Source organism: Biomphalaria glabrata, chromosome 1 (assembly GCF_947242115.1).
Source record: "Biomphalaria glabrata chromosome 1, xgBioGlab47.1, whole genome shotgun sequence".
In the NCBI taxonomy this organism is placed as follows: Eukaryota; Metazoa; Mollusca; class Gastropoda; family Planorbidae; genus Biomphalaria; species Biomphalaria glabrata.
This window is the reverse complement of record NC_074711.1, coordinates 59,748,988-59,761,422: the sequence shown is the minus strand read 5'-3', so window position 1 is coordinate 59,761,422 and position 12,435 is coordinate 59,748,988. Positions and strand designations below refer to the sequence as shown.

Below are 12,435 nucleotides of genomic sequence, written 5' to 3'. Positions count from 1 at the left end.
AAGGCTTTGTGTCTAATGGTTGTGGTAAACTATTTTCCTGACATTAACAATATAATTCACACAGTGAACATTTCATACTTAAATTCCAGTAATATGCTGTGTGTATATTTTAATTGTTATGATCAGATTGATGTCCAATATTGTATAACTGAAAAGGAAAGCAATATGAAATAAAAATGAGAAAATAATGTAGTGGGACCTAAACATACAATTTAGAAATGGATTAGAGGAAGACTGGGAGTTATTTTAAACTATACACATAAAATCAGTTTCAATGGCGCTGTATTCAAAGATAAAAGCTGCTAACTAAAAAAATTAATGCTAGAGTGTAAAATTTGAATCTTATGGTCTAAAACTTGAAAATTTTTTTTTATAAAAAACATAACTTAGCAATACTTCCGAAGTCTGTTCTCCATAATGAAAGCTCCTGTTTGAAAAGGTCAAAAAATTGATTGCATTGGATTGTTTTATCTTGTCCATTTGATTAGATGGCCAAGTGAAATACTGCACTCGTAATTTATTTTTGAACTGAAAGTAAAGCTTTATTTAGATCAAGCAATATTTGAGAGCCTGATTAGAAACTTTATCTAGGTACATGTACTCTCAACCACTTCTGATTTTGCATAAATAAAATTGTTGCAGAATCATCAGCCAAAGTAACTGGACAAGTCAAAAAAAAAAAAAAAAAAAAGATTCTTCCTTGTTAATAAACACACAAGAAGTATTTAGGAATCTATTTAGACATGGCTACTCATCTATTACATATCAGCAAGTGTCAAGTGTGTTCAAAATCATTTTATGTATGAAACTATGACACTGAAGAAGTGTACTCATCACTTCTCTGCTATATTGAAAACATACTTTCATCTGATAAGATTAATTAAACAAGACGTGAAACATTTCATTTGGTATTTATTACAATTGTACAGTATGATTCCAGTGTTACATACCAGACTTAAATAATATACAGTGAAAGCTCTGAAAATATTTATTTAAAAATACCTAACGAGCAACAATGAGAACCAATCAACATTGAAAATGATTGCACATAAATTACAGGGTTAATTAAAAAGGAAAAAGACCAAATAAATATCTAATGAAAGATGAAACATGCACAAAAATATCAACAGCAATGACTATATAACATACAAGGGAAATAAATCATTAATACGTTTGACCTCATGGTCTTCTATATTAAAATTCAAGAATTATTAAGAATTGGTTGGTAGACACAAGAAAATAGGTCTCTACATGATCAGAAATAAATAGATCTCATATCTTCTTATCTAATAAATTACAGACGTTACTTCACAAGACATTATTAATTCCTTGTCAAACCATGTCCTGGTGTTAATCTAGTTGCACACATTAATTAGAGACCCTTACACTGCTAATTAATTGGATGAAGCAACCCAATCCATGATCTAACATTGAGCCCAATATTAGTGACTATTTCATCATGATATGAGCCTGATCAAACTAAAGGCTCCTAGAATGCAAACTGCAGTACTACATCCCAAACCACCCACACAACTACAGTATGTCCATAATATCATGACATCATTTGTAAAACTATCACATACATATACCAATCAATGCTAAAAGCTAAATGTTGATAACTAATCCAGAGAGAAAGTAATTAGTTTCCAATCTGCTACAAAGTTCTCTGTTAAAACTAGAGTTCTAGTTTTTAAAACTATTACATACATATACAAATGAATGCTAAAAGCTGAATGTTGATGACTAATCCAGAAAGTGATTAGTTTCCCATCTACTACACAGTGCTAAGTAAAACAGACACATCTATTGGCTTCATTAACACAGGCTTTAAAAAAAATAATAATAAAATTCCAAAGCCAAAAACTGGCCCAACCCAAACATATTTACTCTTACATTCAACAACTTCTGGAATGAAATGATCATGAGACAATGGCACCACCAAGGACTTACACCACAGGCTAAATTGTTTTCCTCCTGTAAGAATATGCTGTCAAAATGTGTCAAGTTCAATTCTAGGATTTTTAAACAAAAAACACAACAAAATCCAAGAACAACGCTTATTCTGTAAAATTCTGTAGCGGCTCAAAAGTAAACAGTCAGCCGAGTTTTGTTGCTCAATGTCTAGATCTATAGAAACAAGAACCAAACAAAATGTCACAAGAACAATGAACTTCTAACAACTTTTCATTCTTAACTTGGTGTTTAACTATTTCAAGAATTATATCAAAAATGTAACCAACAAGTCTTGAAAAAAACAGGAAAAATAAGATTGTTTGACATACATATTTTTATTCTGTAAATGTTTACAAACTGATAAATGTATCAGCCACTTGCTATTTAAATTGTTTTTAACTAGAACTATAAGGACTTCCTGAAATAAATAAAGGATATTTCTAAATAGACTTGCATTGGGAGTCCCTTAAAAGTGACTAAACCTTGAACAGATCATATTTCTTCTTTGCTTGCAAGGAATGAATGACGCAAGGAAGTGAGAAGGTAATACATATTTAAGGCAACCAAAGAGTAATGACTTTTTTTCCCAACTAGTAATAATGGGTTGCTTAAATATTAGCTTTTTCATACAATGACTGATTCTGATTAGAGCATTAAGTTTACTTTTTTCAGGGGCGTAAATGTCTGCTAGGGTTTGGTTTTCGTCTATTCAACTCTAGGGACAGTTTCTCAAAAACAAACTTGGCTAATCTTAGTATGAGAGCATGAATTGAATACTGAATGACTAAAGCTCCAAATCCACGATATAAGCCTTGCAGCCCTTCCTCTGAGACAATCGATGTGAAGCAGTCAAGAAAGCCTTCGTAGCGTGTGTTTATTGGTATGACATCTAGCCCAGTATCAGTGTTATCAATTATAGTCCTAGTGCCCTGGTTCAAAGACAAAATTTCAGCAATTTAATGTCAATAAGGTTCTAAGATTATCATCATTTTGTAAAAAGGCTTTTGTACAGGGATATAGCTAGTAGTTTTAAAAGTAAAGATATAAACAAGCAAAATAACTATAATACGTAATACATTGTGATGGTTAATTGGTAAAGTACTTGAGTTCTGAACCATAGGCTATTAAGTTTGAATCCTGGTGAAAACTACGTTTTTTAACTTCAGGATTCTGATGAAACCTTTAAGTCCACAAAAATTTCATTGGTACATGACATAGATTTAGCAAAGTAAAGGAAATTGGTCATAGCGCTGGCCACATCACATCCCCTGTAACAGTCAGTCATATAAACTGATGAGTTTTTTTATCATCCGCCTCATGGATCAGAAAGAAAACTTTCAGATATTTATACATCAAAAGATTAAACATTAAAAATGCGAAATGAACAAAAAAATTGGTTCTAAGCAAATGTAAAAGTTTTTCTGCTCTTGTGATTGGTTTGGGCTTGACAAATTCATCAAGATACAATGAAGTTTGATTTGTGTGCAAAAAGCAAGAGATTAAAGGACATGAGCATGTGCAGTAAATTTTTTTAATACTGCAACAAAGAATTATCTGCACTAGAAAAAAAAAAGAGAAGAGAAAATTAGGGTTTCTTGCTCATAACACACAATGCCAGTGGAACTTAATGCCAATGTAACATCAACTAGAACAAAGATAACTGGATGATCTCATGAGTACAATTCATTTTAACTTAATAGTATCAAAAATGTATTTGAACTTATTAGAAAGTTGTGATTCTGGAATATGTGTCAATCAATAGCTGACTTAATAAAACAATCAAGTCAGACATGAACAGTTTTAAACAACTTGGCTACCTATGATGGGGGCTTGAGTTTGACTTCAGACTCGAGCAGAGTTGTGTTTACCAAGCGCCTAAAGGCAGCATGAAAACCTTTCTCCCATATACCCCCTTCCACCACTTTTACACTAAAGAAATTGGATTTAAGCACTCTGAGCATGCTACAAGCATGAATGTTTTGCTATTTAAAAGCTATAAAAAACACACAAAATATGTACAATGAAAACATTTACCTGCACATAGAGGCGGTGCAGGACTGTCTCCAAAGGATAAGTTATCATATCTGCCAACAATCCTCCAGTAAATGTGGCCAGCAAATCAGGGAAATAGGTTTCATAAGCACTAGGTTCTCTGCCAACTTCCCCTGGTTGTTCCTGCGCAAGAATAAAAAAAAAATCAATAATCAAATTTCATTGACAAGGAATTGAAATTGAGTTCCACCGCATTCTGAAACAGCTATTTCAGAAGTTTTCACAGTAAAAAATGTTTCATATCAGGTGAAATAACACACTTTACATACATTAGGTAATAAATATAATTATAAACATTAAACTATTAATTTCCATGAAAATTGTATAAATAAAGATTTGAGTTTAAGTCGTAAGAAGATTACATGATAGTTAAAAATATGAAATTCATGTTAAAAAATGACTTCTTCCAGAAAAAGTAATTCTTTTTTTTTTTTAAAACTATTTCCATAGCCCACTAACAAAAAACAAAACAAACAGTGATGGCAACAAACTAAAGGAAACTTTCTATACCTGTTGCTGAATACTTTTTAAAGTGTGTAAAATTATAATGGCTATTGTCTTTACATAATGTTACAGATTATAATATATGTGCTTTACTGCATGCAAAGAACAGTTGCTTGTACATTTAGATAGGAGAACGTGTATAAACTACTGTGATGGTGACTATGAACTATCCAATGTAACGGATGCATGTGTAACTCAGATGTACTTGAAGTATTTCTAACGTTATTTAAGTATACTACGTGCATGAGTACCCTGCGTGATGTATTACAATCCCCAGCTCTTGGAGCAAGCTAATCTGTCACAAGAATAAACAAGTACCAACTGGAACAAAGACTCAAATGACCAAGTTGACTCAAGGTGAACTTCAAACATTGTTTAATGGGCCACAGTCTAGTCCGTCACTAACAGCGATGTTCACCCCTCAAGAGACTAGCAGTAACTGATTTCTGAAGTCTATTCTAATCTCTAACAGAAAGTCTAGCAAAGTCACTATAAAATGTATGTTCACTGTCGGTCTAATAAAGTGCGCAACCCAACTAACTAAACTAGCTATCTAACACTAAAAACTACATCTAAATGAACTGCATCTAAGTTACATAAATTAAAGGAAGAATGTGAGGGATAGACCACCAGGTCAGAATGTCAAATCTTTTAAATGTGATGTTGGGAATTAAAGTAAAATTGATGTATGTCTTTTCAACCAACATTTCTGAAGTCAAGAAAAAGATCACCCTCTTTCGTTGTTTAACAAAATTAAGCCCTTCCTTTTATTACCCTTATTTCCTGCTGTTCCAGATGCATTGCAGAGGTCACAGTGAACTGAGCTATAGAGTTGACTATATAATGAGACAATCTGAAGATAACTGTAGGCAGTGCCAGGTGCCACAGAGCAATCTGTCGAGATGTTGGTGGTGCTCCCCAGGTATGAACCCTAGATGCTGCTTCTAACAGTATATCAAACACACCAGGACGCTCACTGGCTATATCACTCTGAAAGGAACGATTTTAAGACAGAGTAAAATGTAGCTTATAATGAGTTGTAAATATAAACAAATAAGCAAATCAAGTAAAATAAATAAGTGAATAATATATGCAGGATCTAAATATTAAAAAAAATGTTGTTTCTTTATTCTAATGTGCCTAGCATAACTGCTGGTGGTACACTGCTGTTGGGTTGTGAATAGCTGGGACCATTGTAGCATGGGACTGAAAGGAAGGTTCTCAAATGCCCGAACAGGAAGGATGAATGGAAAGGATCAGTCAAATTTGGCACGGTTTCGCGCGGGAAACTGTCCCATAGGACAGATGTCGACACTGTCACACAGAAGACGAGACAGTAGAACACATCCTCAACGAATGCAGTGTTCTCAGAAACACATTCAAAAATACATTTAGTCTTGGAACAGAACTGGTGCATGCGGGGGTCTTGCCCAGTACAGAGACAGGCAAACCCTATAGAACACTCCCAGATACCTGGACTGTGCTATAAGGGATTAATCAAAGTACGGAGCCTTAGTGCATGGAAGCTTACAAAAGGTTGTGAATAACATATAAATGACTAGCACACTAGGATACACAAGTATCAGCTGTGAAATTTAAAATATCTTGCAACAAATATCCTTAAAAACTTCTTTAAGTTGACATAACTTACATACAATTAAAAAAAACAACTGAAAATCATATTTTCTTATGCTGGTCTGACCCTTACCTGAATAGTTTCAACCAGACTAGCAGCATAGAATGGTGTCATTACAGCAAATACGAGTCTGTGTACAAGCAGTAAAAAAAACAATTATTAATTAAAACACATCTTAAAATAATCATTGTAGTTTAATTAACTTTTATCTTATTTGTTATTTAAGTGTTTGAAATTAACTAGCAACAACTTAATTCAACTTCTAAAATATTGGGTATGTCAGAACTTACCCCTTTAGTAAAATATGGCCACCCAACTTTTTCAGTGAACTATGTCGCAAGGCTTCTCTGAAAATATTTAAATCCTAGTAGTTGATTTTAATTATACTAATAAAAAACAAAAACAAAAAAATTCGTCATAAAATATGAGTCCATTAAAATTTTGAAAATAACAAAAGTTAATTGTCACAAAATATATTTCTTCATTCTTTTCCCTTTCATCTTAACAAGAAAAGAAAAAAAAAAAACAACTAAAATATATGCTAACAATGTAAGAGGAATATACATTTTTTAACAAGAAACAATTATAAAGCAAGCAATAGACCAAAGATATATATTTAGATACTAGTATTACATGCAAAGAAAAACAAAACTATTATATGGGAAAATTTCATTGATAATCTGACCAAAAAATATATATATATATATATATAAACTTAAACCCACTTAAATGTTTATCATACACACCTGGGTAAGGATGTGACTTCGCTAATGACTGTCTCTGATACCATACTTATGCCACGAACTATGTACATTCCTCCAAGACCTTTCCACAATACCAGGCCACCCTATGATTGAAAATTGTACTATGACTTTATTAATGTTAAAAATATAACTTTTTGTGTATTTCTATTTTAATTTCAAATATATTCTCTTCTAACTTCTATAAATAGATATAGTTGTCAAAGACTGGAATTCACTTTTTGAAAGCCTTGTATAGTTGTAAATCACTGTTGCAAATCTTAACACAAATGTACTTTCTATTTAATGAACTGCCTGGTTAAGTTCTTAATTGATTAATTGCAATAATTAAATAATCATGAATTACAGCCCACTGACCAGTAGATTATCTCTGCTCAGCTGTGCAGACTAGAAGGTTATGTAAGCAACTCAGATTATTCTCGATGTACTTCAGCAGTGGAAACAAATGTACACATGACACATTAGAGCTGGAAAAAGCAGTACACTGGATAAGAGATAACACTAAAGTAAAACTGAGGACTAACCTGTGTCTTCTGTACATTGATGACAGTCTGCAGTAGAGATATTGGAGTAAGGTGGTACCAATAGCCAGAATGGTGAACCTTAACAAATGAAAGAACAGTGCAAAAGTATTTAGAAATTGTAACCACTTTTGCTTCTAAAACTAAGGAAATACTTTTAGTAATAAGTCTTACCTGGCATTGTCTTCTCAATACTATACATGGATGGGATAATAACTGCTCTGCAAATATTCTGGAATAAAAATGTTAAAAATAACAATTTTAAGTCTTTTTTTTTATAATGTCTTGCTTTCAACTTTAGAAACTCTTAACAGATAAGGAATGAATACATCCAATTACATATCAAAAGCTGTCAAATAACTCGATAGGATTGCAAATCACATGATAAGCTCTTTGTCTTAATAACTATAATGGGAAGCGTGGTAGAGAGGCTAAGTACGCTTGAACTTGGCTTGGCTACCTATTAAGAGGGCTCAAGGTTCAATACCTGACCTGAGAAGAGTTGTGTTTACTGAGCGCCTAAAGGTAGAATGAAAAACCTTCTCCAAGATACACCCCCCCCCCAAACACACACTGGTCCGCAAATGAGATTAAACCACAGCGCTCTGAGCATGCTATAAGCATGAAAGTAGCGCTATATAAAAGCTATTAATGTTATTATTATTATTATTATAAAACTATATTACAAATACACACAAATTATATTCATTTTAAAACCAATCTTAGAATAAAGCTTGTCGAAATTGAAATAGCCAAATACAAATGAGAAGTTAACAGTTCATTTCCAATAAAGAAGAAATTTTAAACAAATAATAGAAATAAATAAATATGAAAACATTAGAATTAGCCTCACTATTTTTAAACTTACTTACAATTGCACAAAGATTTCATAACTAATTTTACAAAGCGCAGTCCCAATTTGGACATAAGATTTAATAAGTAGAATACCTATACAAAGGTATCCTAAATGTAATGTCAGGTAATCTACAGAACTGAAATTTTATTTTACTAATCTAATGGTCATAATGAAGCTAAGAAATTGACATCAACCTCAAGCTCCTATTCAGTTTTGCTTACATTTGTTAAAGGTGAGCAACAAGTTATTTATTCCCTTAAAAACTAATACTTACGAACAAAATCCCACACTTAGACCTGCTAACTTCTGTAACTGATCTGAAAAAAAAATTTCAACTTAAGTTACAAAATTTTGAATATAAAACAGAACACATTTATAATTTATTTTATATTAACCCAATAGCTCCTATTTCCTGTTTGAAAAATTCTTCCCATACCCTAACCAAAGAGGGGTAACTCAGAATTTAAAAAACTTACAAAAAAAAACATTTTGAAAAAAAAAAAATGTAAGATCTTTAATCAATAAATAAATAAGCAACTTTAAAAAAATAGAACAATATGTCAAGTTTCAAAAAAATATAATATTTTAATACCATTAGAATATAAATAAAGCTTAAAAAATACTAATTTTGCCAGGTGGGGGCTTACATACTGGCGGTATCTAAATTATAATTCAGACTTATGAGATTCAAATTTTAAAATTATTTAATATTTATAATAATATTGATAGATTACTAGCATTGGTCTATGACTGCCATATTTTGTGTTTGATAATAAAATGTATGTGTCTAGATTATGTTTTTTTATAATAATTGTGTTTAATCAAATGAGGAATTTTTATACCTTTATATCGTAATAATTACAGTGTTAACTTTGTTTTTTTTAATGAGTTTAAGTAAAATAGTTATAACTAAGTTTTTTACTGCTTAATTGAATTATAATAAACAAAAATATCTCCAGTTATTTTTTAGCCAAAAGTGCATCAATAATGACAATATGGATAAGATTACAATTACCTATTTGTAAGCTTCCCGTTTCCCTTCAATTGCTATTTTTAATAAAAATGTCTTTTTTTAGGAGATCTATTGAAAGAAAATGATATTTATAAATGCCTTTCACACTGGCCTGGGATGCCCAATATTTAGATTCTAGAGATATCAGAACGCCTAATGCTGGATCTACAAAAATCTGAATAGAATTATAATCTATAAATAAGACTAGATCTAGATTCAGCAAGGACTAGTGTCTAGGTAATTCTACAAAAAAAAAATCAACATAATGTCATTTAATGACAATTAGATCTAGATTCTAGATTTAGTCTCTATGAGTACAAAACAAGTCTTTCTAAATCTAGATTCTAGCTTATAATTTAGTATAATAAGGTAAATCTAAGAAGAGAAGTATCTAGATCTAGATCTATATCTAGATTCTAGATCTAACTGAGAATATAACTCTTAACTTAGCAAGACTGTCAGTCAGAACTTCAACCTTCAGTCTTAAGACACTTAAGTCTAGATTGTAACTCTAGATCTACTAATCTAGAGTCTAGACTAGATCTTATCTGTTAAAATACAGACATTACTTTTAAAAAATTAAATAAGATTATTATGATTTATGACATTTATGTCTTAGGTTTAGTAGACTTATTATTTTATTAAGTCTACTCATTATAGAAATATAGACCGAAATGTCAGAATCTCTAGACTATAATAATTAATAATATATATCTGGATCCAGTCATTCTAGATCTAATAACTAATTACTAATAGACTTTATATAGACTATACTACTATACAGATCCAGGCTCATGATCTAGATTTAGAACTAGATTCTAGAGCTAGAGTAGAGATACTAGAGTCACTAGAGTATAAAAATTTTAAGTAAAAGACTAGAGACACTACTAGAGTCACTAGATTTTAGCTGGAGACTCTAGATTTACTTATCTACTATAATGACGACTATGTATATATTTTAATTTATATCAGTTTATTATATAGACCTCTATACATTATATATATATGATATAGATTCAATATAGATTATTACCTATATAGTTCAGGTCTAGATTATAAACTAGATACTAGATGTTATATAGATCTACTACAGTGATTCCCAAAGTGGGCTATGCATACTCCCAGTCCAGGGTAGGGGAAGATTTGGAGCGGGTACTGTTGGCAACAGTGTTGCACCTCATCAATAACTTGAATAACTATAGTGGTCTATAGATCTAGACTCTAGACTATGCTCTATCATACTCTATCAGTCTATGCTGATTTTAAAAAATACCCTTTATTTAGATTTCTAATTATCATTATTATGTTCTGTTAACTTTATTAATAAATTAAAATGTAGGGTGGGGCGAGGGGTACTCAGCATTACAAAAATTATAAAAGGGGTACACATAGATTCTATCACATGTGACATAGGTCAAAGGTTTGGGAAACACTGATCTGGTAGATCAAAGTTAGAGTAATAAACGTATAAAGTTAAAGCTCAATTCAAGTGAGAGTGACAAAACAAGTTCGAAGTTCAAGTTAAGTTGGTTTACCGGGTGGTTGCGACTGGGGTGGTGAGACATTAGTAGGGTACGGATCTAAATCTTCATCTATATCTCGTTTTTGACGAATATTTTCACCGCTGTCTTCTCTCTTTTTAGAAGGATCGTGCGCAAACTCGTTCATTACACGAGTTCCCATCAAAACAAACACAGACAATAACCTGAAGAAGTGACCTTACTGGAGGGGAAAGTTTGTTTTCATTTAAACCGGAAATAAGCTTTTTTTTTTAAATTTTCAACACAAAAGATTTCTCAGAATATATAGACCTATATATTAAATACTAAATATTAAAAACGGAAATAAATTTTTTATCTGATAATGATTAAATCACAGACCTATATATATAGAGAGAGATTGTTATAACGTAACTCTTTTTTCAAGTTGTAAGGGAAGTCGCCCCGAATCTCGGAAAATCGATGATATTTAGTTTTCAAAGTTTAGAAATCAATCAACACCATTCTACGGATTTTTAAAAAAATAGAATGGGATATTAAACACAGAATTATATATTCACTATATAGAGAAGGCCGCATCAACCTTCGCTAGATTCTGACCAAGAGTTTGGGAAAACCATAAACTCACCACAGCGACCAAAATGGAGGTCTACAAGGCATGCACGCTACTGTACGGCAGTGAGTCGTGGACTACCTACACAAAGCAAGAGAGAAAACTAAACTTGCGCTGCCTTCTTAAAAATTACATGTAAAGAAAGAGTGTGTAATACTGAGATCCTTGCGAGAACGGGCCTTCCAAGCATCTTTAAGTCCTCAGGCAACGCTGCCTGCGCTGGCTCGGACATGTTCGCCGGATGGAGGATAATCACATCCCGAAAATCATTCTGTACGGGCAACTTGCGTCTGGCTCAAGAAAAACTGGTCGCTGCCACCTCCGTTACGTGGGTGTGATAAGTCAGTGAAAATTGATACTGACCATTGGGAAGACATAGCCTTAGACAGCACTAGCCGGAGAGAGACGGTGACCAAGAAAGCTATGGACAGCAAGAAAATATGGGCCTCAGCTCTTGAAGAAAAGCGTTCCACCGGCGCCTTAGACACGGAGGTCACGGTTCCACACGCAAAATGGCCAGCTCCTCTACCACCAAAGCGAAAGCCAACTTGACTTGCAATATATGTGGACGGGAGTGTCTCTCCAAAATAGGGCTCCACAGCCATATGAAAAAGTGTTCGAGATAAACCATAGTCGTTCTACGACTGAAGGAGGCCAATACTATATATTCACGCTAATATATCAAATAAAGCCATCCTGTTAGTTTCCATTGAGATAGGCCTAATGTTTTGAAAATCCTAGATCGAAATAATTCAAGTAGGATTGTGTAACAATATGTAGCTAGTTAGCTAGGGAAAAAATGTAAAAGCATTTCTTAAAAAAAATATTTACAGAATCAATAAAATTTGGCATAATACTGGACTGATTGTCAATAAGTTAACACCATTAGCAGTACAGAACAGGAAGCTTTGCATTCAGTTCCACCTCCTCAAGAGTGACAAGAATGAAGATCTCCTTTAGTAGTTTTTGTGTCTTTTTTGCTAAGACTTAATGGGAGAATACCATTGGAGTTCCTTGTTTATGGAACA

At 32.5% G+C, this 12,435-nt stretch overlaps 1 protein-coding gene across 1 annotated transcript; it reads right to left on the bottom strand.

Moving 5' to 3' along the window:
• Positions 1-897: 897 nt before the first annotated feature.
• Positions 898-11,058, bottom strand: LOC106072076 (mitochondrial outer membrane protein SLC25A46-like). The gene is made up of 10 exons (XM_056005110.1): positions 10,831-11,058; positions 8,558-8,600; positions 7,602-7,659; positions 7,431-7,508; positions 6,892-6,992; positions 6,436-6,492; positions 6,218-6,275; positions 5,284-5,499; positions 3,988-4,128; positions 898-2,882 (listed from the first exon to the last, which is right to left on the bottom strand). The coding sequence occupies exons 1-10, from the start codon at positions 10,976-10,978 to the stop codon at positions 2,622-2,624; spliced, it is 1,161 nt and encodes a 386-aa protein (XP_055861085.1). The 5' UTR covers positions 10,979-11,058; the 3' UTR covers positions 898-2,621.
• Positions 11,059-12,435: the final 1,377 nt, after the last annotated feature.

Bases quoted from the DNA above. Each gene is read 5' to 3' on its own strand.
- LOC106072076 (XM_056005110.1), bottom strand. From the start codon at position 10,978: ATGGGAACTCGTGTAATGAACGAGTTTGCGCACGATCCTTCTAAAAAG. The intron at 6,493-6,891 runs GTGTGTATGATA...AAATATTTTCAG, and splicing joins GAAGTCACATCCTTACCCAG to AGAAGCCTTGCGACATAGTT. The intron at 6,276-6,435 runs GTAAGTTCTGAC...GCTTGTACACAG, and splicing joins GGCCATATTTTACTAAAGGG to ACTCGTATTTGCTGTAATGA.